Source organism: Myotis davidii, unplaced genomic scaffold, assembly GCF_000327345.1.
Source record: "Myotis davidii unplaced genomic scaffold, ASM32734v1 scaffold79, whole genome shotgun sequence".
NCBI lineage: Eukaryota > Metazoa > Chordata > Mammalia > Chiroptera > Vespertilionidae > Myotis > Myotis davidii.
Genome location: NW_006294339.1, coordinates 7574610 through 7600117, shown reverse-complemented (window position 1 = coordinate 7600117; position 25508 = coordinate 7574610). Strand labels below are relative to the sequence as shown.

Here is a 25508-nt window from a genome sequence, read left to right as displayed (position 1 = left end):
CATCATTAAGCACATCTCTATCACAAAGACTTGAAATAAGGCAAATAATTCTGGACTTGATAGTATTAGGATAGACGCCATACCAACATGGTGGTGATTGAACAGTTAATGTTCCAACAGGAGTGAAGAAGAGGGAGAGGATTTCTGTGTGACCCTGTTCTTAGTCAACATTCTTTAATCCACAGTTGAAGGGGGACAGAAAAATCACGTCAGTAAACACATAGATAGAATTCTGGAAAGCCTTGGCAGGAAAGTGAGCTAAAACAAGATGAAATCAACAGAGATATATGCAAAGATATATTCTGCCTTTAGTTAAGGGTACATGTAAAATATTATATGGCACAAATATTTGGTTTTTACTTGATGTGAAATACTAGAAAAACATATATTGAATTCTGCTCCCAGGTCCTGACATGAAACTCCTAAAACCCTTACAATTTTCTAAGAGATATGAGCACTAAGAACATTTTTTTTGTTCTAATATTTGGTCTTTGACCCTGGTTCCTGATACAGAACTCCTAAATCCCTTGACATTTCCTGGGTAATGGGATGTCTTTTGCTTTAATGAGGATATTCTCAAAGGGTTCCTAGGTAGCTTCAGGCTGGTCACCAGAAAGAGCAGGCCATGATTAAAAGCTTGGAACTTTCAGCACCCCTCACCCAATCCTCCCAGAAGGGGAGAGGGGCTGGAGACTGAGTTAATGATTTGATCACAACTATGAGATAAAGCCTTAATTTAAAAACAACAACAGCAAAAGAATAAGGTTCAGAGAGCCTCTGAGATGCTGAATGCCTCTGTGTGCTGGGAGGGTAGTGGGCCTGCAGAGGTAATGGGAGTTCCATGCCCCTCCTCACACACCTTGCCCTATGCATCTCTTCCATCAGACTGTTCCTGAGATATATTCTTCTAAAATAAACCAGTGATCCAAAGGGTAAATAGTTTTCCTGAGTTTGTGGAGCCACTCAGGGGAATTAATCAAACTGGAGGAGGGAGTTAGGGGAACCTTGACTTATAGCCCAGATGTCAATCCCAAGGAGACAGGGCAGTCTTATAGGACTGAGCCCTTAACCTGTGGGATTTGCAATAATTCCATGTAGATGGTGTCAGAACTTAATTGGATTAGAGGACACCTAGCTGGTGTGGGAGAATTGTTCACTGCGGGGAAAACCCTACACATTTGGTGACCAGCGGTGTGTGATAGTAATAGAAAGTAGAGGATAAAATGGAGTTTCCCTGTTACACTTGTGTTTGAGCTCATCATGAGGGGAATGGATCCAGATAGACAGTATGGGAGGCTCACTGTATTCAGAACTGTACTTGTCACCTGAGAGGTAGTGTGCTTCATTCTGGATGTCACATTCTAGGAGGGACTCTGGCACACTAAAGGGGTGGACACTAAAGGTGTGGCATTATAGATGATCCAGGGTGTGAAATGTGGCTTATTTATAGAATCTGGGGATTGAGTTGTTAACTAAAAGAGGAATTGGGTTCGTTTCAAGAAACTCCTGTGAGTAGAGATACTACCAGTGAATAAAATTGGCCTCTATAGTTCCTTCCAGTGCCAAGAATCAATGATCCAAAGCACTTTATTCCATAGTTACATTGCTGTTGGTACAACATTGTTAAGCACAAGGGAAACGGACTGCAAGATTTTATGGGGGAAAAAAGTAGCAAATATTTATAATAATGTACTTTAATATTTATAACCAAGAAATATATAAAGTTCTTATATTTTCCCACGTGACTCTCCTAGAGCCCATATCTTATCATTTTTAATCCCTCAAAACCCTTCATATTAATACAATTTTTACTTTCTTGAACTTTTTTAAAGTGTTAACATTAAAAACTATAAAAATTAATGCATATATGGAATCCCATCAACATTCTTTCCACAAACAATAATTGAGTACTTACTGAGTGCCAAGCCTTGAGGATACAGCAATGTACCTAAAGTTCTAGTGATGAGAGATACACAACAAACATATAGTCCAGTGATGGCGAACCTTTTGAGCTCGGCGTATCAGCATTTTGAAAAACCCTAACTTAACTCTGGTGCCGTGTCACATATAGAAATTTTTTGGTATTTGCAACCATAGTAAAACAAAGATTTATATTTTTTATATTTATTTTATATATTTAAATGCAATTTAACAAAGAAAAATTAACCAAAAAATGAGTTCGCGTGTCACCTCTGACACGTGTGTCATAGGTTCACCATCACTGATATAGACAATGACTGTTCAAGTGAGGATAGTGCAATGAACAAACATAAAGGAGGATCATAAAGGTATTTCAAATCTCAAAGGTGTTCCCAGAAGAGCTCTCTGCATAAGTGACATTTGAACTGAGACTGCCTGGAGGTAAGAGCTAGAACTATCCAATGAGAATTATCCATGGTTAGTTACCAGTGAGCTGGCTAAGACTGTCCCAACTCTATCCCATTGGGCATGGCTCACTAGATTCCAACGTTCCATAAAAAATGGTGTAGCCATACAAACATCAGATAATGCAGGCTTTAAGGCAAGACCCATTAGTAGAAATTTTCAAAAGAATATTTTATAGGAAAAAAAGGAAGATTTAGTACTTACTAATTAATATGAACTCAATTGCATAACATTACAATGTATGAAATATAAATTGACATAAGTTAAAGGCAAAATGAATTTATAATCATAGCTGGAATTATTAACATGACTCTCTCGATAACTGATATGTACACTAACAAAGATATCAGTAACAAAAAAATCTAAAACACACTTTAGAACTAACTGAAATATAGAACACTACAAGTGAAAGCAATAGTAACAGAACACACATTATTTTAAGACTGCAACTTTCTATAGGCCCGGAGCTTTTCAGTTATTAGACATCTGGTGTTCCTAGCGACTGCTACAAACAGCACCTAAGTCAACCACTTGAAATGCAAGCAGATTTTTTTTTTCACAAAGCTGCCTCAGATTTCTCTATAAAAAGTGGAATAATGTCTCTTTCTGGGAGCACAGTGCCCAAAGATCAGGGCTCCCATGTAGCTGCTGCTTTCCTGCCCATGAGGTTCAGGCTGTGCCAAATGACACCACAGGTGCCCACCACCATCCTCATGCCTCAAAAATCTACACATGCAAACATCTGAAAAAAGAGCTTTCTGGGCTGAGGGAACTGACAAAAGATAGCCTCTTGGCGTGTTTGAGGAGGAGCAAGGAAGCTAATGTTGGTGAAACAGAGTAAATAAGGAAAGAGGAGTAGGAAATGAAGTCAGGTAACAGGTCACGTGGGCCACGGTAGGAACTCTGGGTTTGTTCTATGGAGAATGGAATGTTCTTTATAGAATTGAGAGCAGTGGAAGACACAAACTGATTTAAAAATTATTTTTCTTATTTTAGAGAGGAAGAGAGACAGAGATAGAAACATCAATGATGAGAGAGAATCACTGATCTGCTGCCTCCTGCATGCCTCCTACTGGGGATTGAGCCCACAACCCTGGCATATGCTCTTGACCAGAATTGAATCCGGGACCCTTCAGTTTGCAGGCTGACGCTCTATCCACTGAGCCAAACCCACTAGGGCTGATTTTTTTAGAGTAGTTTTACATTTACAACAAAATTTAAGGATAAGTTACAGAGATTCCACATATACACCTCTCCCTACATATGCATAGCCTCCCCCGTTAACAACATCCCCCACCAGAATGGTACATTTGTTAAAACTGACGAAACTAGAGTGATATGACTTAATCACCCAAAGTCTATAATTTACCTTAAGCTTTGCTCTTTTGTCGTCCATTCTATGGATTGGCCAAATGTATAATGACATATGTCCATCATTATGTGTCATACAGAATAGTCTCACTATCCTAAAAATCCTGTGTTCTGTCTATCCATCCCTCTTTTTAAATCCAGGATCTCTTTTCATACCCTGAATTTAGTTCAACCTCATTAAAGAAAATAACATAGCAAAGATTATTGTTCCCCACTCCCATAGACCACATGTATGTATCCAGAGGATGGCAGGGAGCCAGGAGAGCTGTTGGTGCTGCCGCCTTTCACAGTATGGACAGAAGACCTGGCTCAGAAACTGTACCTTAAAGTGCTGAGATGATTGGTGAAGAGGACAGGCAGTTGCACAATCATTTTGCTTAGACTTGCAAAAGAAAAACAGGGGAGAGTGCAAGTGCAAAGAACATTAAATTTCAAGCTGAACAAGGCTGGCTGAAAGATTTAAAAGCAGCCCAGTCTGCAAAGCTCCTGGGTATCATCCACCTGAGGACATTGTGGTGATGCTCTGTTGTTGTTTTTCTCTATAAAATGAAGGATTCTGAAGATTTTTAATTTCAACTACTCTGTTTTTTTAAAGTGGGTGATTTCTAGAACTGGTAATTACTGTTATTAGACAGATTACATTAAATCTCTTTTTATCTATTTAAATAGATTTTCCTCAGTTCCTGTGTGCTATGGAACTTCAATCTTTTGAATGCTAGTTTTATCTATCAATAAGGAAGTTTTAGGGATCCGAAGGAAAGAGCATCCTTTCTGTACCTGGGTGATGGGGTGGTTTGGATAAAGGAGATAGCACTTTAATAACTAACCTAAAATTACCACTTGTCACGGGCTGACTGAGCACCCAGGCTTGATGCTAAATATTTTATACATCTTACCATAATAAGTATTATTTTCTAATCTCACAGATAAAAGACTGAAAATCAGAAATGAGTACTAATTTGCCAAAAGTCACACAAGTTATCAGGCTAGGATTCAAAATCAGTACTACACTGCCTGAAATTATGGGTAAACTTTGCACAATGATAGAAAAAACCCTTCCTTTTTCATTCTCTATGCTTTTATTTCTCAAACTTTAGTGCACATGGGAATCATCTGAGATGTTTTCCAAGAATCAAGATTTTCTTGTCCTGTTTAATTCCAATTTAAGAATATCAGAGTGGTCCACATATCTGTTTTATCATCCAGCACCCTGCATGATTATGGCCCATCTCAGGTGGCCTGAGGTTCAGTGATTAGGAATCACTGTTGTATCCTTCAAGAACAAGCCCTTCACCCCATTTGGAATGTTTTTCCACCTCTTATTTTCTCCTTCAACTGCTATTTTATAGCTTAATTTCTTCATGGAGTCATGTTCATCCCCTTTAAGCAGAGGAAACTCCTCTATAGTCCCATATCTCTTTTTACATACTTCATTTTTTAAGTTATCACCTACTTTTATAAATTGTAAGACAACATAGTCTGAAGACAATGAGTGGATTGGATGCCCACTACTACCTCAACTAAGAAGGTAGTAATGCGTAGTTCAAAGACAGGTCAGCTAGAAGAAAATGTCCATAGTGTAAGCACAGATAATGGTTTAAGTGAAGAAAGAAGATTGCAGAAGAGAAGGGCTGCTGGGATATCACTGAAAGTACATCATACCAAAAGACAACTGCTGATTGATTTGGTTGCTAATTTTGCAGCCAACATGACCTTAATTTGAGAAACCATTTTTTTTTATTTTTTTAAAAAAATATACTTTATTGATTTTTTGCAGAGAGGAAGGGAGAGAGATAGAGAGTCAGAAACATCGATGAGTGAGAAACATCGACCAGCTGCCTCCTGCACATCTCCTACTGGGGATGCGCCCGCAATCCAGGTGCGTGCCCTTGACCAGAATCGAACCCGGGACCCTTCAGTCCGCAGGCCGACGCTCTATCCACTGAGCCAAACCTGTTTTGGTGAGAAACCATTTTTATTCTGTGAAATAGTGTAGTGCAAATGTCATTTAAGATACATTTGGTTATTTCCATTGATGTGAGAATTTGATTCAATGCTATAAAGAAAGAAATGAGATATTTTGGGAATAACTTTGAAAATGCATTGAATTCCTTGTCCCTGGGAAGGTTACAAACCAAAGCTGAATGACAGCTACTTTGGTGTTCTGTACAGGGCCTTTAGGTCTAGGTGGGAAGATGAACTAGATGCTTTTATATATGGTATTTTAACTAATATTTTTAAAGAGAAGCAAAATCCTGTTGTTTAAAACAGACAGTTGTAAACTATACGTGTAGACTTGAGGAGTAATGTAGAGGAAGGAGCAATTTGTCTGGAGTCTGGGCCTGAGTCCTGGATCTGTGCTGACTAGCAAGGTGATCTTGGGCAATTAATCTCTCTGGTCATCTGTCTTCTCATCTGTATAATGGTGATAATAATACCTATTTTTCAGGATTATTAATACAGCATGAAAAAATATGCAAATTTATATGTGATAGCTAACACATAAGCTTTTAGAAATGTTAGCTTGTATAATTACAATAACAAAGAAATAAATGATTCAGGCATAGGGTTGGCAGATAAAGTCTTAAAATTCTTTCTGCAGAATAAATTTCTATGATAATAATACACACTGTGGCTTAGGGAATGACAAAAGAAGAAGCAGAAGAAAGACCCCTCACAATAACATTTGCACATTAGCACAGGCTTCATATTACAGCTTCCCCATGGAGTTCTGTGAGATTTTCAGTTGCACTCCCTCCCAAGTCTCATTTTATTTTTTATTTTGTTGTTGTCTTTTTTAAAAAAGGAAAAGTCTGCTTGTGTTGATAATCTGTTATTACTTCCAAATAAGAACATGCTTTCATTTACTGAAATTAGATCCGCAGTCACTGCCTTGGCACACTCTGGGCTGCCTTCTCCAGAGGATTTGGGCCTGTTAGCGCACAGTTGGAAATCAGTGACATTGAGTCCCTGCCAAGACTGGCAGACCTTTAAGATGGCATCTGGTGACCTTTTTGCTGAGCCCCTTGGGTTCTCCGTTTGAGATTTGATGTTCTTCGGGCGAGGGATGCTTCTAGCCACCTTTGCAATGTTTCTTTCTCACTCTGAGACTCTGAGCAGTAGCAGAGGGTGGCACCAAAAGGCTGGTTTGCAGGAAGAGCCCAGTGTGAGAAAGGGAACAACTGGATAGTTTTCTCCACGTTTATTTATCATTCAGCAATACAGTAATCCCCCCTAATTACTGTAGTTCCCAGAGGACATAAAACTCTTCACTGTGTCCCTGAGAGCAGCAGCTAAAGTCAGAAGTACCTATGAAGAAGCTAGCTGTGTCTTGCTTCCAAGAGAGTACTGATGGCTTTATTTTTATTTTTATTCTATTGAAATGGCAGATTTCTAGTTTCAGTACCGCAGGTAGATAGCACACAAGCACAGAAGAAAAAACTGTGAGTTTGTGAACAGCATAACAACCAATGTGTGTTGACTAGATGTTTGTGCTAGCAATAGACACATGCCACTTCTCAGTTGGGGAGTCATTTTCATGATAATTTTAAACTGCTATGTATGTGGGGTTTTTTTTTAAAAAAAAAAAAACAGCAACAGATTTAACAGGTTATTTTTGGTTTTTATATCTACTGTGGTTGTTTAAACAGACAGGCAGATATATTTCACATTTCTCTGGCTCGTCTGTCCTGAGACTGCCCACAAAAAAATTTTGAAGGTGATTAAAGCAAAGATAATTTATCCCTTGATTTCATCTGGAAGAATGAACTCTCTGCCCCTATGCCCAGTTTTGCCTTTAAATCCTGCACTACCTGCTTTCGTTGTCTCCTCCTCTACTTTCTGTCCCTCATATAATCCCAAACTTCCATGGAGTCTCTCCGGACTCTTCTATGGGCAGTAGGAATTTAGGTGCAACCAGGTAGACCTAGGTATAAATTCTGGCTTTACTACTGAAAAACAATGTAGAATTGGACAAATCAAATAAACTTTCTGATGCTTAATACCTTCATCCTAAAAATGAGACAAATATGAGCACCCATCTGTAGGGTTGATCTGAAGACTAAATAAACTAGTGTATGTAAGTGGCTAGTGTGACGGTCATGGGGTTAAATGCTCAGAAACATTATTTTTGCAACCATTGCAAACTGTAACTATTACTCATTAAGTTTTTCTGTGGTAAAATTGGGGTACAAGATTAAATACATTTCAGTTGTACAACATTATAATTTGATAGCTGTATACACTACATAGTGTTCACCACTGTATGTCTAGTTACCATCCATCACCATATAATTGGTCCCCTCTGCCCCTTTCCCTTTCACCCTTCTCTTAAGTCCCTTCCCCTCCCATAACCACCAGCTCATTCTTTGTATCTATGAGTTTGTTTTTGTTTTGCGTGTTTTTTTAGATCCCACAAATAAGTGAAATTATATGGTATTTGTCTGATTTATTTCGGTTATTCCTCTTATGAATTTCAAATATCACTGATTCTTTGTAACATTTATTTGACATTCATCTATAAGTTAATGAGGTATGTTTTATATTATTTATATAAAATATATGTCGATTTTTAAAAAACTTAGAAATATATCTATATGCATATCCATAGATGTGCACATCATACGTATGCTCACTGAATTTTCACAAACATAATACACCCATCCAGATCGAAAAATAGAATAGTACCAATATCCTAGAAGCCCCCTGGAATTCCCTTCTGGGCTCTACAACTCTCCAAAAGGTAACCTGTAGCTAAAAGCTATCTATCTAACTTATAGAATCAAGTTATACCAGCTATTAACTTGATTATTTGTGTTATTTTTGGACAACCAAATGAAATTAAGTTCCTTAAGGTCAGGGACCATATGCTATACATCTTCTCTCACTGCAAGAACTATTTATTAAATATGCACCTTTCTTCTATATTCCCATCTTGTTCTGTTGTTATTTGACTGTACCTGTCTGACAAGGCCCCAGCCCCAAATGTGCCCCACTGTGTTCTTTGCTTCTCCACAAGGACTCCTGGGTAATCCTGGAGGAGACCATTCACGCTCTCAGGCTGATGCCACAAAGTCATGGTCTCCAGCCTTCACGGTCACTCATTTTTGCCCCGCCAACCTTTCTTCTGATCAGCTGTCTTCCACTCTTCATAGCAGCTATCGCAAGCCATCTACCCTTAATCAGACTTCCTACCCCACCACTTCCCCCTTGAGAGCCAACAGGTAGCCATACCGTGTATATCCAAAGAAAATTCAAACTGTCAGCAATTTGATCAACATTCTGGCACCAAATGTACAAATATATTTGCCTGCATCCTCACCTAGCTCTCTAATACCCAACCTTGAGGTTTCATTTCCGTCTCTGTTCTCTCAGTGACACCCCATTTCACTTTGTCAGGGATCATCTCATTTTACCAATGATATCCTCTCCTTTTCTCTGGCTCAGCTGGCTCTTTTCTCAGCCCACTTCAGTCTAGTATCCACCCCCATTATCTCACTGAAACTCTTTTGCCAAGATTCCTGGTGATGTCAATGGACACTTTTCAGTGCTTACCTTTCTCAGGAGTACCTAACACTGTTGACTATGCGCTCTCTCTGGAAACATCCTCTTCACTTTGCTGCCAAAAACTCACACTGCTGGTCCCCCTCTACCTTACTGAAAATTTCTTCTAAATTGCCTTTTAGGGTTCCTCTTCCCTCTATAAATGTAGGAGTTCCTCAGAGTTCTTTCCTAGGCCTTCTTTCCTTCTCATGCTGCCACAACCAAGAGGATTACTACCAAAAATATACATCTAAATCATTGCCTATGATTTGGTTTTACTAAATCAACAAATACTGAGGCAATTGTTTCATGCTCAGAGAGTATGACATGCTTTAAAATAGAGCCTTTCTACTGTATTAACAATAACATCTAGAATTTATAGAATCCCTTCTAGACAAAACGATTTTGAAATTTATTTTTCCAAATTATAAAATAATATTTTCTTGTGTAGAAAATTACGAATAGTTTTATGAGATGTGATGTGATATAATATAATGTAATAGAGTGTGATGGAATCTACTGAGTTTCACTACCCAGAGATATTTACTGTTTACTTCAGCTTATATCCTTCTAGATATACTGTATACTCACACATAAACACATATACTACAGACATGCTTTGTACATAGTTGAGATAATTATATTTTTCACTTATTTCTATAACTAGACATTTTTATGTCATTAAAATTATTCCTATTTTAATAGCTCTATACATTTTATCATATGGACATATAATTAAATATTCAACATATCTACCTATTACTAAATATTTAGAGTTTTTAATTTTTCTGCTTCTGCATTTTTTTTTCATAATACACAATCTTAAAATTTTGATTTAATAGGCTAAAGAGTTTCAACTTTCTGACTCTTCATACATTTTGTCAGGTTACAAACTCAACCACTTAGATCTTTTGGTGTAGCCATTCACTTCTTTTTTAAGTTTTCTATATTTAAAATGGTGCCTTGCAATTGTTTTTGACTTATAAGTCTTTAGTAATGAAACAAGGTTGAATAATTTTTAAATTTTGTTTATTATTTGCATTTTCATGAATGATTCCTATTGGATTTTTATTTTCCTTTTCTTTTCTCTATTCAGGGGTGGGTAACATTTTTCTGCCAAGGGCCATTTGGATATTTATAACATCATTTGCAGGTCACACAAAATTATCAATTTAAAAATTAGCCTGTTCTATTTGGTCAAACATTTAATTAACTCAACCCTAATGCCTTGGCAGGGCAAGGCCAGATGATTTTGTGGGCCTTATACAGCCCTTGGGCCAGAAGTTTCCCACCCCTGCCTATGCAATATTAAATTTATTTTTTTTTTAAATATATTTTATTGATTTTCTACAGAGAGGAAGGGAGAGAAATAGAGAGTTAGAAACATCGATGAGAGAGAAACATCGACCAGCTGCCTCCTGCACACCTCCCACTGGGGATGTGCCCGCAACCCAGGCACATGCCCTTGACCGGAATCGAACCCGGGACCTCTCAGTCCGCAGGCCGACGCTCTATCCACTGAGCCAAACCGTCTTCGGCGCAATATTAAATTTAAATGGAGGACTAATGAAAGGAAAAGAAGCTTCAAGGTGAGGAGTTGAGGGAAGACAGAGCAGAACTGGAGCTGGCGAACTGCCTTGACTTTCTTCTTTTTCTAGTTACAAACAGCAAAAATACCTTTCAGGCTTGTAAGTAAGATATGTGATGATCTATAGGGTTCATTTTGATACTGTCATTACTTATAATAGGAGCTTTGGAGCAGATGGACAGATTATCTTTATGAGTATGAGGAAGAGGGGAGGGGAAATAAAGGCTAAGGAAATAATAACATGGCCTCTCTATGGTAAATGATCCCTAGACAAATAACCAACATTTACTTCTTCATTCCCCAATGCTAGGTTACTACTGTTCACACCAACAAACACCTTCTATTTTCTCATGCCAGCCTAGCACATGCAAATCCACCCTGTGAGTAACAAAATACAAAACCTTTCTTCACAGCAAGGAGGAGGAGAACTTGAAGGCAGAAACTCAAAGAGTGTTCCAGAAATCTGTGACTGGTAATGCAAGGCAGATGATCAGAGACACCCCAGTTCCTAGTAATCCCACTGATCATCAAATCACTCATGGCCCAGATGATGTGCAAAAGAACAAGCCCCCCGAGAACAACCAGAAACTCCTAACGGGAGCGCTCGGTAGCAGACTTCTGGATGGCAAAGTGAGTGACAAATACATGAACTGTTCTTGGTAAAGGGCTAGGAAAATTCAGAGTTAGAATAGAGGCATATATTCATACAAGTGGTAATAGATGTATTTTGCATAAGATAGACTTAGAATGAGTTTTTTAAATCTGAAAATGAATTTTGAGATTATTGTGTATATGCATCTTTGTTGACCACAAATTGAGTTGCTCAACCTACTCTGCCTCTGGCTCACTCAATGATGGACATACAGTGATAATTATCACCATACATGTAAATTTGGGATAGGTTGGAGGTAGGGTGGTCTGTCTTCTTTACCATTCCAGGGAGAGGTCACTTACTTTCAAAATCCAGTGCTACCATATCTAGACATCCAAAAATTATCAGCCCAAAACTATCTGGATAGAAATCTATATCACTTCACTCTTGTTCAGAATCAGCCAAATGATCGACAACAAACTAACATGATAATGAAGAATCTAAATGATTAGTATTTTGTAATTAAAAAACAAGAATAGCAGCAATTGCAAACTGGATCCAAAACAAGAAAAAACTAACAATTTATCGATAACAAAGTACCATTTCCAAAAATTGTCGAAACGGCAATTAAACGGATACATAGAGTAGGAGTTTTGCAGTGCTGCCAAGCATTAAGTGACAGCCAGATATTTTAGTAGAATACTGAGAGTCTGCAGCACACTCTAACATAACCATTTTTAGTTTTTAATTTTAATAGCCCCTACTAAATCTCTCAGATACAAGCTAGTTTTAGTTATATGAGAAAATAAAAGCCTATGGATTTGTGACTTTTGTTCATAAGAATGCTGAAAAAAATGCAATTTGGAGTAGTTAACAGCCCAACAATGGACCTCAGACCATACTCTGAAAGATCTACTTGAACAGTGGGGTCCAGAAATAAAAGTGACTTGCCCAAAATGTCAATGGCACAGCTTGTGCTGGAACTCTGGCTTCCTAATCCCCAGGTAATGCATTCTTTTGGCTTTCTCATGAGTCCTTGAATTTAGGACTTGGTTGAAGCAGAACATAATGCATCTGCAGAGGTAAACTAATCTATTATGAACTTCTAAAGACCTCTGAGTTTTCACCTAATTTTGACTCTGGTGTTAATATATTTGTTTTTGTTGCCCCCCCCCCCCAAGGATGACTTTGGTAAGAATATTATAGTTATGAAACACTTTATTGTTGCCTGGTCACTTTCAGGTGATTTTTATTATTTGCTCCTTGGAATTGACCTGTGAGGTTATTTCTATCTCTATGGTATATAGATGATAAAACTGAGATGCAGAAAAATTAAAGTGACTCAAAAATGTCCAGATAAGATGTTTCCCAGGTTTTCTTTTCTCTTCTTAATATTGATCTTCCTAATTATAAAATATTACATACTTAGGTAGAAATTTTGGAAAATGCGAGGAGAATACAATGAAGAAGAAAACAAAACTCAACTGAAAAGAAAAAAACAGCGGTGTACTTCTTTCTCTTCTTTCCTCCAAGCATAGATATACTAGTAAAGTATGAATCATGATGCATATACTCTGTTATCCTGCTTGATTCACTTCATAGCAAGAATTCTGTTCCAGCTTCACAAAATTCACCTTAAGCATCCTCTTTAATGGCTCTATGAGTCATACTCAGAACACTTAAATAACATTTACTCTGTGCCAGGAGCTATTCTAAGCTCTTTACATAGATTAACTAATGTAACTACTCTCAAGCACCCAATGAGGTAGGAACACTTATTAACTTCAGTTCATATAGGTGAAGGAACTGAGAAACAGAGAGTTCAAGTGCCTTGTCCAGATCATAAGACTGAGAAGTGGCAGAGCCCAGTTGAAGCCCAGGTTCTAGGTCCTTAATCACCAAACTGTATTCATTCCTTTATAGGAATATAACATGGCTCATTTAACTAATTCCTTATTTTTGGCATGTAAGTCATTTCTAGGTTTTCTCTTATAAATAGAAAGTTATTTCTTAATATGCCCCTTACCACAGTGAGCTGTCCATTCCTGGAACAGACTCTGCATTAGCCATTATAATGGGCAGCATGATCGCTGGGTAAGCTGTTCATGAGCCTCCATAATCCGGACTCTTTGCTAGCGCTGGAGTGACAGAGGGAGATGACGTGTCTCTCCCCCACACAAAAAAAACTCAGTGAGGTTTCTCGTGGGAGGCTCAGTAGGGCTAACACTCAACCACCAAACATAGCAAGGCCTCGTGGGAGGTGTGGGCCTAATTGGTTCTGTCTGCCAAGTGTGTGGAGCTGGCCTGCCAGATGGCAGCCACAGTTGCCTGGTACAGAGACCCTCATTACCACCTTGATAAGTGGTAAATGGAATCATGCCTCAGTGAAAAAAACAAACCGATCAGAACTCATTCTAGATCCTCATCCCTCACACATAGATGAAAATAAGCTTTCCTGTGTGGTATCTAACAGACAATCTGGACTGAATTTGCTCCAAAAGAGAATTTACTGATAAAAACTTATGCTAACGTGGGTGAGGATGGGCAAACTTTTCTAAATTACAGATGCAGCTTGAAGGTATCCTATGATTAATAGGAGGTAAGTAAAGCAGAAAATGTTAAGTAAATCCATTATTTCATGTAAGTGATAACAGTTAGATATCTTGGAAATCAACCAGTACAAACTTTCATTTCACAAATGAAGAAGAAGAGGCCCAGAGCTTCATGTTTAGTTCAAAGTTTCACAAGTGAAGAGCCTGGTTCTTCTCACCACCGACCCTAGGATCTTTTTGTCTCCAAATTCTTCTCCTTATGTGTCTTTGAAAATATATATGTTGTTTACATTATTTCTCAGAAAAATCAGTTCTGCCTTCTCTTAGAAAATAAAAAAGAATGTGTGACTAACAACGAACTCAGTAGCACGGTTTCAAAAATAAAATTAGTGTGCTTTTTGTATCCGGCAGCATGAAAATGAAAGTGTTAGTGCTCTCATTTTGATAATTATCACGGCTGATTGGTGGTGTTTCTTTTAAACACCTTTTGCGTATTTTATCTTGCTTGTTTTGCTCAATAGCCCTGTGAGAAAACAACAACAAAAAATAGTCCTGTGAGGAAGGTAGAGGTACAAAATGTTATTTCCTTTAAGAGATGAATAGATAGATGTGAAGGACATTTCCACTTGGCTGTGCAGCATTGGTGGCTCAGATTCAATATGTTCAAAGCAAAATCTCCAATCCCACTCTTCATCTTATGGCCTGTCTCACAGAATGGTCTCCCAGTTCTCCCAGTTGCACAAGCAAGAAACCTGGGCATGCTTTCCTCTTCTCTCTCCCTAACTCTGGTATCCAACTAATCACTGAGACTTTTAAATTCTAACTCCTTCATGTCTCTCAAAAACTGTTCTCTTTTTTATGTTTCCTCTGACATCATCCTAGTCAGACCACCATTATACCTCAGCAGAGAGACTTTAATTATCATCAAATTGGCTTTCCTTTTCTATGCTTCCCCCTCTGTATTGGTCAGCTATTATAATATTTCTGTGTAACAAATTACCCCAACACTCAGTGGTTTATAATAATTTATGCTTACATCAGCAGATGTGAGCTAAAACAGCATTAATTTATTTCACTTGGACATTCCCAGGCTTGGCTCCAGATTGAATTTTTGGTTCAGGTCTGCTCTGTGTTGTTTTTTATTGGTCTGAATCAGTGGGTTCTTCAAGGCAAGTTCTTGTCATGGTAATGGAAACATTTCAAGAGTACAAACTCAACCACAAGTACATTAAGCCTTTGCTTGTGTCATATCCACTTATCTCCCATTGGCCAAAGCAAGCCACATGGCAAAGCATAACACTAATGGGTCAGGAATGTATATACACTACCTCTTTTAGGAGGAACTTCAAAACCACAGATCAAATGTAACCCCTACTTAAAACATTTAAAACCACTGTTTAATTCTCAATGCTCCAGTATAAAATTCAAACTCCTTGACTGATCATTTTAACTCAACTTTTTCTACTCTCTACTTCTCTCCCATCCCCCATCTTTCACTGAACTGAACTTCCATTTCCCAAATAGAGTTCTGTTCTCTTTTATCTCCTACTAGAGGCCCAGTACACAGATTCATGCACTGGTGGGGTCCCTAGGCCTGGCCTGCACCCTCTCGCAATCCAGGAACCCTCAGGAGATGTCGGATAGCCAGTTTTGGCCCAATCCCTGCAGGCCCGATCCAGACAGGAGGGAGCCCAATCCCCGCAGGCCTGATCCAGACCAGACAGGAGGGAGCCCAATCCCCACAGGCCTGATCCAGACAGGAGGGAGCCTGATCCCCGTAGGCCTGATCCAGACAGGAGGGAGCCCAATCTTGTGCACTGAGCATCTGTCCTCTGGTGGTCAGTGCGTGTCATAGCAACCGGTTGACCAGTCATTTGATCGTTTGGTCACTTAGGCTTTTATATATAGATCTTTTCCCCATGCTATTCCTTTTGTGTGGAATTCTCTACCCTCCATCTTTATTTAACCCTAATTATACTGGGGTCTCAACTTAGACATCAGCTCCGTCGAGAAACATCATTGTCTAATCATCAAGACTGAGGTATGCCTCAAACAGAGTGTCAAACTGCATCGGGAAGGCCGGGGAGGGTTCGGGGGCGGGAGGTAGGGGGGTAAGAGATCAACCAAAGGACTTGTATGCATGCATATGGGCATAACCAATGGACATAAGACACTGGGGAATAGAGGAGGCTAGGGGACTGTCTAGGGCGGGGGAAAAAAATGGACACATATGTAATACCCTTTGTAATAAAAAATAAAATAAATAAAAAATAAAAAAAGACTGAGGTATGTGCCTTTTCTAATGTATTTCTAAATCAACCTGTGCATAACCCTATAGCAGATGTCATCATACTATTAAAATAAGTTGTTTCTTTGCCTCTCTCCTTCAATGAGTCTGTAAGTCCCCAGAGAATAATATTTTATCTTGTTCATTGTTATTTCCAAAATTCTCTCTCTATGTAAGAAATGCTAGACGCTTTCACATTAGAGCCTGGAAGAAGTAAATGTATGTATTTTTTCCACTGGTTCTTAATATTATGTTGGAGATATTCACTAATGTAATTAAACAATATAAGGCAACTAAAAACATAATTAGAAGAGAATAGGAAAAACTGTTTTCAGATTATAATATTATACACATAAACTCTCAAAACAGCTAGTGAAGAAACTACTAAAACAGTAAGAGAATTTGACAAAAAAGTTATAACATCAATATATACAAATCAATAGACTTCATGTATACAGAAAAAACCTAGTCAGAAGATAAAATTCAAGACACCATTTACAATAACAAATAAATGAACAATTAAGTTAACTAAATAAACCAAATGCCTAGACATAAGCTTAACAAAAAATGTCTAAACCTTTATGAAAAAAAAATAAAACATTCTTGAAAGACAGAAGAGTAGATTTGAACAATGGATAGGTATGTATGTTCTTATACAGAAAAAGTTAACATCATTAATCTCTATAAAAATCCAAATAACCTTTTTGCAGAGATATAAAAAGTCATCCCAAAATTCATATAGAACCTCAAGGGTCTCTGAAGATCCTAAACAATCCTGAAAAAGAACAAAGCTGGAGAACTTACACTTTATTATTTCAAAACTAACTATACAGGTACAATAACCAAAACAGTATGGCACTGGCATAAAGATAGACATATAGACCAATGAAACAGAATAGGGAGTCCAAAATTAAAACCTTACATTAATGGCCAAATGATTTTTTACAACGGTACCAAGATGATTCAAAGAGGAAAAGGTGGTGTTTTCAGCAAATAGTACTGGGAAAACTGAATAGCCACATGTAAAAATATGCAATTAGACTCTTACCTAACACCATCTACAAAAATTAACTCAAAATGGATCCATGACTTAAATATAAGATTCTAAACTATAAAACTCTCTGGAGAAAAAAATAAGACAAAATCTTTTTTAAAAATATATTTCTATTGATTTCAGAGAGGAAGTGGGGGAGAGAGAGAGAGAGAGGGGGGGAGAGAGAGAAACATCAATGATGAAGGAGAAATATTGATCAGCTGCCTCCTGCATGCCCCACACTGGGGATTGAGCCCGCAACCCAGGAATGTGCTCTGACCAGGAATCAAACAATGACCCAGTCCTGGTTCATAGGTCGATGCTCAACCACTGAGCCATGTTGGCTGAGCAAAGCAAAAATCTTTACATTGGGTCTGGCAAAGATTTCTTAGATATGACTACAAAGGCATAGAAACTAAAACACAGAATTGACAAATTGGACTTTATAAAAATTTTTAAATGTTGTGCATCAAAACACATTACCAACAGAATAAAAAGGCAGCCCACAGAATGGAAGGAAATCATATATTCAATAATAGATTAATATCTAGAATATATGGAGAACTCCTAAAGCTCAACAAGAAAACGAATTTTTTAAATGAGCAAAGGACTTAAATAGACATTTATCCAAAGAAGAAAAATAAATGGCCAATTGCACATAAAAAGATATTCAACATAATTATTCATTAGGAAAATGTAAATCAAAACTACAATGAGATGCCATCTTATGCCTATTAGAATAGAGTTATCGTCAAAAAGGAAAAAAAAAAACAGAAATAAGGACTGTTAGTGAAGGTATGAATAAAATCTGTTGGTAGGGATGCAAAATGGTTATAGGTATTGTAGAAAACAGTATGGTGGTTTCTCAAATATTAAAAGTAGAACTACCATATGATACCACTTCTGGGTATAGAATCAAAAGAATTGAATGAAGGGATTCAAGGAGGTATTTGTACATCCATGTTCTTAGTAGCATTATTCATAGTAACTAGAATGGGGAAGAAACCCAACTCTCCACCAACAAATGAGTGGATAAACAAACTGTATATGCATACAATGGAATGCTATATTTTTTAAAAAATATTTTATTGATTTTTTACAGAGAGGAAGGGAGAGAGATAGAGAGCCAGAAATATCGATGAGAGAGAAACCTCAATCAGCTGCCTCCTGCACACCTCCTACTGGGGATGTGCCCGCAACCAAGGTACATGCCCTTAACCAGAATCGAACCTGGGACCTTTCAGTCCCCAGGCCAATGCTCTATCCACTGAGCCAAACTGGTTAGGGCTGGAATGCTATTATTGTTAGGACTTTTAAAATATGCATTTGATGTCTCTGCAAATTGACATGACTTCTACAATATAACTATTTTAAAATAGTTTTATTTATAAGCAATCTTTTAAGAAGAAAACTTATTTACATTTCCAACACTTGCAAGTTCCAACACCCCAAAAAGAGTTACTAACTTACTGTTAAATTTCTGCACTTCATTTGTACCAATTCTCTGATGGAAACATCATAAAATCAGTATTGGTCAGGAGTCATTTTGGCTCTCACATTATCCCCATGCAGTATTTTGTGATTCAAAATAGAGCAAATTAGAGAAACCTATAGCATCAGAGATTTTATAGGTAGTCTGTCAATTCCTAAAGTCAGAAACATGGTGATTTTTAAAAATATATATTTTCACTGATTTCAGAGAGGGAGGAAAGAAAAGAGAGAAACATCAATGATGAAAGAGTCAACCATCAGCTGCCTTTTGCACTTCACCTGCTGGGGATCAAGCCGTATCCTGGCATGTGCCCTGACCAGGAATGGAACCATGACCTCCTGGTTTATAATACTCAACCACTGAGCCACACCAGTCAGGCAACATGATTATTTTTTATGAAAATTCCCCATTTTATTTTCATTGACAATTTGGGGACACTCTTTGCTTTTGAAAAACTATAACCAGGATGATTTACATTAGTGAAGGGACAAATCTGAAACCCCATGTGCACTTGGCCTGAACAAGAGGTCATCAACATTCTGACATTGTGTTTCTCTGTTTGTTCTTCCAATTTGGTGCTCTTCTTAATGTTTGGAATCAGCAAGACATGGTCTTGGCACACACAGAGTTTACAGTCTATTGGAGGGATATACACAAAATAACAAATAAATACATAATGTAGTTTTAGAATTTACAAAATATTTAAAATGCATCATAACACATTCTTCATACCACTCCTAGGAGAAAAATATCTTTTCCCTTTTCATAGAGGAGGTCATAAAATTTAGTCAGTGATGTCTAGGCCAAAAAAATTTGAGGACAAGAATTATATGCCTTGTTCATCTGACTCAAGGATGCTGAAAATAAAGATACTCAATAAAGTTTGGTGTTTAAATGAGAGCAAAGGGAGCTAAAGAACACCTTGACCTCATTAGCATAATGAAGTGTTAATAAGTACATGTTCAGAACACTGTAATAGAGAAGTGTATCAAATTCTCAGAGACAGAAAAATATATGTGCTTGTAAATGGAAGTATTTTATATTACAAGTAATTTTCAAAGACACCTACTGTTTGAACAATATGTCTAAAATACCTAGCCAAATATTTTACAGAATGAAACTACTCTATGTACTGAATGTGGAATCTCTCTCATCCCATGGTAGAAATTGGGGTTCAAATCTTATCTGCACAATTTACTAGAGAGTTAACTTTGGACAATTCTGACTTCAACTGTGCTCTGAAAGCACCCATCTCTCTCTATTATGCCCTTGTGTGAACCTATGAGATTTTCAATATTCCTTTTTCTGCATTCTTCCTTCTTCTTTTCTCCTCCTCCCTCACCATTCAGCCTGTTCATATCCATATTTAACTCAGCTTTCAAGCCTAGACTTAAATGTCATTGCTTCCAGACCTGGACCACCAGGTCCAGGTTAGGTGGCCCATGGACTGTTCTGATAGTGGCCCTCACTCCATGCTTTCTTTCTATGTCTCTCACACTCCGTAAGCTCTGTGAGAACAAGGGCCAGGTCTGCTTTGTTCACTGTAGGGCCTATTAGAGTGCCCAGCCCAGACTAGGCAATCCATAAGTATTTCTTAAATGAAGGAATAGTTACTTAATTTCTGCAAGCCTCGGCTTCCCAAGTATAAAAGGGTGCTATATGTAGTATCTACCTTACAGGATTGTTGTAGGGATTAAATTGAATGAATTAAGCAAAACACCTATATGATGCCTGTACAGAGTATGTGGCCAATAAATGTTTTACTTTTATGATTATTCTAGAACTCTCTGCTACTTCTGCTCACTCTGCTCACTCTAGAGAGCCTCTTGACTTCTCTTTAAAACTAGATGCTTGGTGCACGAGATTTGTGCACTCAGCGGTGGGGGGAATCCCTCAGCCTGGCCTGTACCCTCTCGCAGTCTGGGAGTCCTTGGGGGATGTCCAACTGACCTCCTTAGTGCTGCTGCAGAGGCGGGAGAGGCTCCTGCTGCTACCTGGTGGTCAGTGTGCATCATAGCGACCGGTTGTTCCACCGTTCAGTCAATTTGTATATTAGCCTTTTATTATATAGGATGCTTTATGACTATAAAGCATGAAGCATCATAAGTTGCTATCTATACTAATAGGTCATTCATTCAACATGGCAACCAACTGAGTACAGCTACTCAGTTTTCTGTGAATGCTTCTGATAATGTCTCCTTCCAATTACCTAATATTCACAATAACCATGCACCCTGATTTGTACCTGGGAGTTTATTTTCATCAGATATGGCAAAGTGACAGATATAAAGACAATGCCTTTGAAAGAAGAGTTTATTAAATTTTCCAAGAAAAGGGGCATACCACACCACTTAGGGCCGCATAGGGAAGCAACAAAGCAACAAGGTCAGTCAGGAGATAGAAGTAAGGAGAAAGCACAGGCCATGGCCTTTGTTGGGGTTTCCATGAGAAAGGCAAGGCAGGGTTAACAGAATAGAACTGTCTAACTTAAATATCCCAGGGGACTTTGGGTATAGGTCTCCATTTTTCTGGTATCTAGACCTCGGTTGATTCCAGGCAGGGGAAATACTGGCTCTGTGTGTGAGGGTTAGATAAAGGAGGTGGATGGGGATATGAACCAAGACCTGGTTGGTTTTCATATGAACAGTGTGGTAGCAGGAAGCTGTTCACTATCTCTAGGACTTAGTTAGGACTGGGAGGAACAGTCTCCTCCAGCCAGGCCCTCTCAGATATCAAACCATCATAATATACAGGGGGGAAAAAGCATGATTCATACACATACTCCATGGCAAGAGGGAATGGGATTTTATCATTAGCCCTTGTTCCATCATTTATTCTATTGTAATCTCTAATAACATCACTCTTGGGATATAACAATCTGGGCTTTTAATCTCTTCTAGTTCATTCTAGACAAAACTCGCAATTGCCTTTGCTATCCTTCCTGAATCTGCTAATTACAAGAGCCTAATGATACCCTTTCTCTAATAAACACCCTAATTTGCCTATAAACACCTTATGTTCCACCTAATTTTACTTTGTGCAGACACTTTCTTTCTTACACAAATGAAATATATTAATCTAATTATTAATATATTTGTCAAACACTTGTTAATTATATAATGCTGAAATTGATGTTGAGACAAACTTTCTTCTTTGGGGACTCGATGAACCAATGACTCCATGGGCTAAGTCATTTGGAATTGGGAATATGTTTGAAGGAATTGGTTGGCTCAGTCATAGTCTCTCTTCTTTCCTCTTTCTCTTTCCTGCTCTCCTTCTGAGATTTACTACATTTATTTGTCTTTGTTTCTTTAAAACTCCCAAACAGGCAAATGTTTACTGTAGCTCTGTACCAACTGGAGACCAGTCCCTGTCCTATATCCATGGCCTCCCAAGGAGAAACCTTAGAGACTGGTCCCTGGAGCAGATGGAAAGGGGAAGCTCTGACCAGCCAGAGGTGTGTATACTGAGAGTTGATGAGTTTTCTATTGTGGATGAAGGGGTATTACTTGTTAACTGTATACTTTGATGTGGAACAGACAATAAGACCGTCTGAGGGTGGACAGGTGGACACCCAACTCCACATATCTAACTGGCTTTTCGGGAAGCTTTCCTGGGGAGTTCACAGGAAGACCTCAAATGTCCCAACTGAACTTCTCACCTTCCGCCCACCTTCCATCTCCCAAATCCAATGGGTCTCTAAGATATGCCATTCTAAATTCTCACATAATCAAAAGGTTATTTTGTAAAACAAAGATGGTATACCTTAAGTAGCATGTACTCTGAAGTTATTTGCTTCTTTTATTCTGAAGGAGAAGGTCCTAAGGCATTGTAAACTAATAAATACATCCAGATCAAACACTTACCCTCAGGTATTACTAACTTGTCCTATACTAGGCTAGGCCTGAAAATAGATGCTCTGGTACCAGCCCTACTAGGCTTCTGCCTCCTTGCATGGGCCTTCAGTCATCTTATTTCAGAGCCCTGTTAATTTTTGGTTGTTGTTGTATCAGGATATTGGCCAGAGGTTAAGTGGAACAACAAAAGAAGACACTTTTCTTCTCGCCCTGGTCAGAAGAGAGCTCAAGTCCCACTCTTTGAGTTCTGGCTTATTAGACAAGCTTCAAAAAGAGCTGAAAATCCTAGATCCCATCGCTTCTGGATTTCTTCTTCAGTCTCAGCTGAGCAGCCTCTTCCTGAGGCATGAAGTCCCTCTGCAGTTACCAACAGTCAAGATCCTCTGCCAGAGGTTTGCCAGGAATGGCTCTCCTGAAATGGTATGGCCACCTCAAAATTTCCAGTCTGCAGTTCTTTCCTTTATTTTACTTGAACCCACCAGAGTAATAGAATTAAAAGGTTAGTTTCTTTCTTTAAAAAATAACCTTTACTATTGACCCCTAAGATACAAAGCTTATTTATATCCATACTAGAGGCCCGATGCACAAAATTTGTGCATGGGGTCGGGGGGCCTCAGCCTGGCCTGCACCCTCTCCAATCTGGGACCCCTCAGGGGATGTCCTACTGCCTCTCGCAATCCGGGACCACTGGCTCCTAATCGCTCACCTGCCTGCCTGCTTGATTCCCCCTAACCCCTGTCCTGCTGACCTGGTTGCCCCTCACTGCCTCTGCATGCTGGCCTGGTTGCCTCCAACTGCCCCCCCTGCTGACGTGGTCTTCCCTCACGGCCACCAGCCATAGGTGCTGGCACCTGGGACCTCGGGGCAGGTGGCTTGTCCCTCTCCTGGGCCAGCCGCAGGTTCTGGCACCTTGGACCATGGGGCAGGCAGCTTGTCCCTCTCCCGGACCGCAGGCACTAGACTGCAGGGCAGGTGGCTTGTCCCTCTCCCAGGCCGCAGCCTGGCTGGTTCCCATACCTCTCCCCCAGTGTTGAGCGTCTAAGCCGTTAAGGCATGACGGTGTGAGGGCGTAGTGACCAAAACAGAAAATAGATTTAGGTCCCTCTCTTTTTTTTTAATATATTTTTATTGACTTCAGAGAGGAAGGGAGAAGGGGAGAAAGAAACATCAATGATGATCATTGATTGGCTGCCTCCAGCATACCTGACAATGGGGATAGAGCCCACAACCTGGGCACATGCTCTGACCAGGAATTGAACCATGACCTCCTGGTTCATCAGTCAACACTCAACCACTGAGCCTCATGAACCAGGCAAGTTAGGTCTCTTAGTCCTGCTTAATTTCTCTTTAATGAGCTTTCCCTTCTCAACTTTCATTGTCTACTCCTAACACTAGTGTGATAGTTAGAGATTCAAGATAATGAGTGCATTTAAATCCATTTACAAGCTGAGCAGTTGGTAAGAATGGAGAACTTGACTAAGAAGTGTGACAGCTCCTAGAGCATTAGAGAGTTTTGGGGGTGGGGTAGTAATTTTTGAAATATAACTCACCACCATCAATTTACTGATTAGGAAACTGAGCTCCAGAGGGGTTAAGGAACTTGCACAGGGCACCTGGAGAATTAATGGCAGACCCAGGGCTGAGATAAATGTTCCCCAATACAAGGGCAGGGTTCTTTCTCTGCTTGTACTTCCCAAGCTCGCACTTGAAAGTGCTTACAAAACAAGGTCCAAGTGTAACCAAATTCAGGGAGCTAGAGAAAAGTGCCCTAAAAGAGGAAGAAGTAATAGCAATGGGAAAATCATTAGTGAGCATGTGATGATAGAAAACAAGGCCAAAACCAACCTGGTTTCATGTTTAGCAGTTAATAGGTACACAAATGAATGTAAGTTCTCTCTCCTGCCCACCTTTAAACTGCAAAAATAAAATTAGTTGTATATGTATGAGAAATATTTAGCAGTAAAATGGCAACTTATTAGTATAACCTCCTTGAATCTTCAATTCAATCAAATTTTCTGGTCTGAAATCTAATTTATATCTGAGACCCTGTCTAGCTTCCTTCTCCCATGCTACCCCCTCCATTGCTCTGGAGTTGTCTGTCCACCATAATCCCTAGGATTCCATCCAGCTCAGCAATGAAAATGGACAACATTCCTTCAGTCCTTTTCTATGTAAAAAATATAATAATAATTAAAATAAATATATATACACATATATACATAGATATAGATGATAGATATAGATATAGATATAGATATAGATAGATATAGATATAGATAAAAGCCTAGGGGACCATCCGACAGTCTGACCATTCACCTGGTAGCTATGACGGGCAATGACCACCAGGGGGCAGATGCTCTGACCAGTAGAGGAAGGAGCCCGATTCATTGCGGAATTGGCCATGGGTTAGGCTGCTGCTGGGGCACTGTCAGCCCCAAATCTGGTTACCTGCACCCTGGACCCAGAGAGGAGGGAGGAGGGAGCCAGTGGTCATCCAGGTCCTGGGGGCTGGGCCTGCAGGAGGGGGTCTCACAATCTGGGACCCCTCGGGGGATGTTGGAGAGCTGGTTTCGGCCCGATCCCCACAGGCCAGGCCAAGGGACCCCACCAGTGCATGAATCTTGCACCGGGCCTCTAGTAATAAAAAATAAAACTTTGAAATATTTTTATTTACCTTAGTAACTAAGACCTTATCCTCAAATAATCTGAATATATCTAAATATAAGCACATATTATATATAATCCTATCTAATAAAAGACAAAAATGGTAATTGGCGTACGACCAATACCCTTTTCATTGGCTAATCACG

At 39.0% G+C, this 25508-nt stretch overlaps 1 protein-coding gene across 1 annotated transcript in view; it reads left to right on the top strand.

The window, feature by feature from the left end:
• The window catches only part of LOC102755005 (chromosome unknown open reading frame, human C1orf87), a 77972-nt gene that overhangs the window by 4865 nt on the left and 47599 nt on the right, over nt 1–25508 (top strand). The window contains 3 exon segments of the mRNA XM_006768378.2: nt 11299–11517; nt 22160–22298; nt 22855–23118. Coding sequence (XP_006768441.1) covers nt 11299–11517; nt 22160–22298; nt 22855–23118 — 622 coding nt within the window.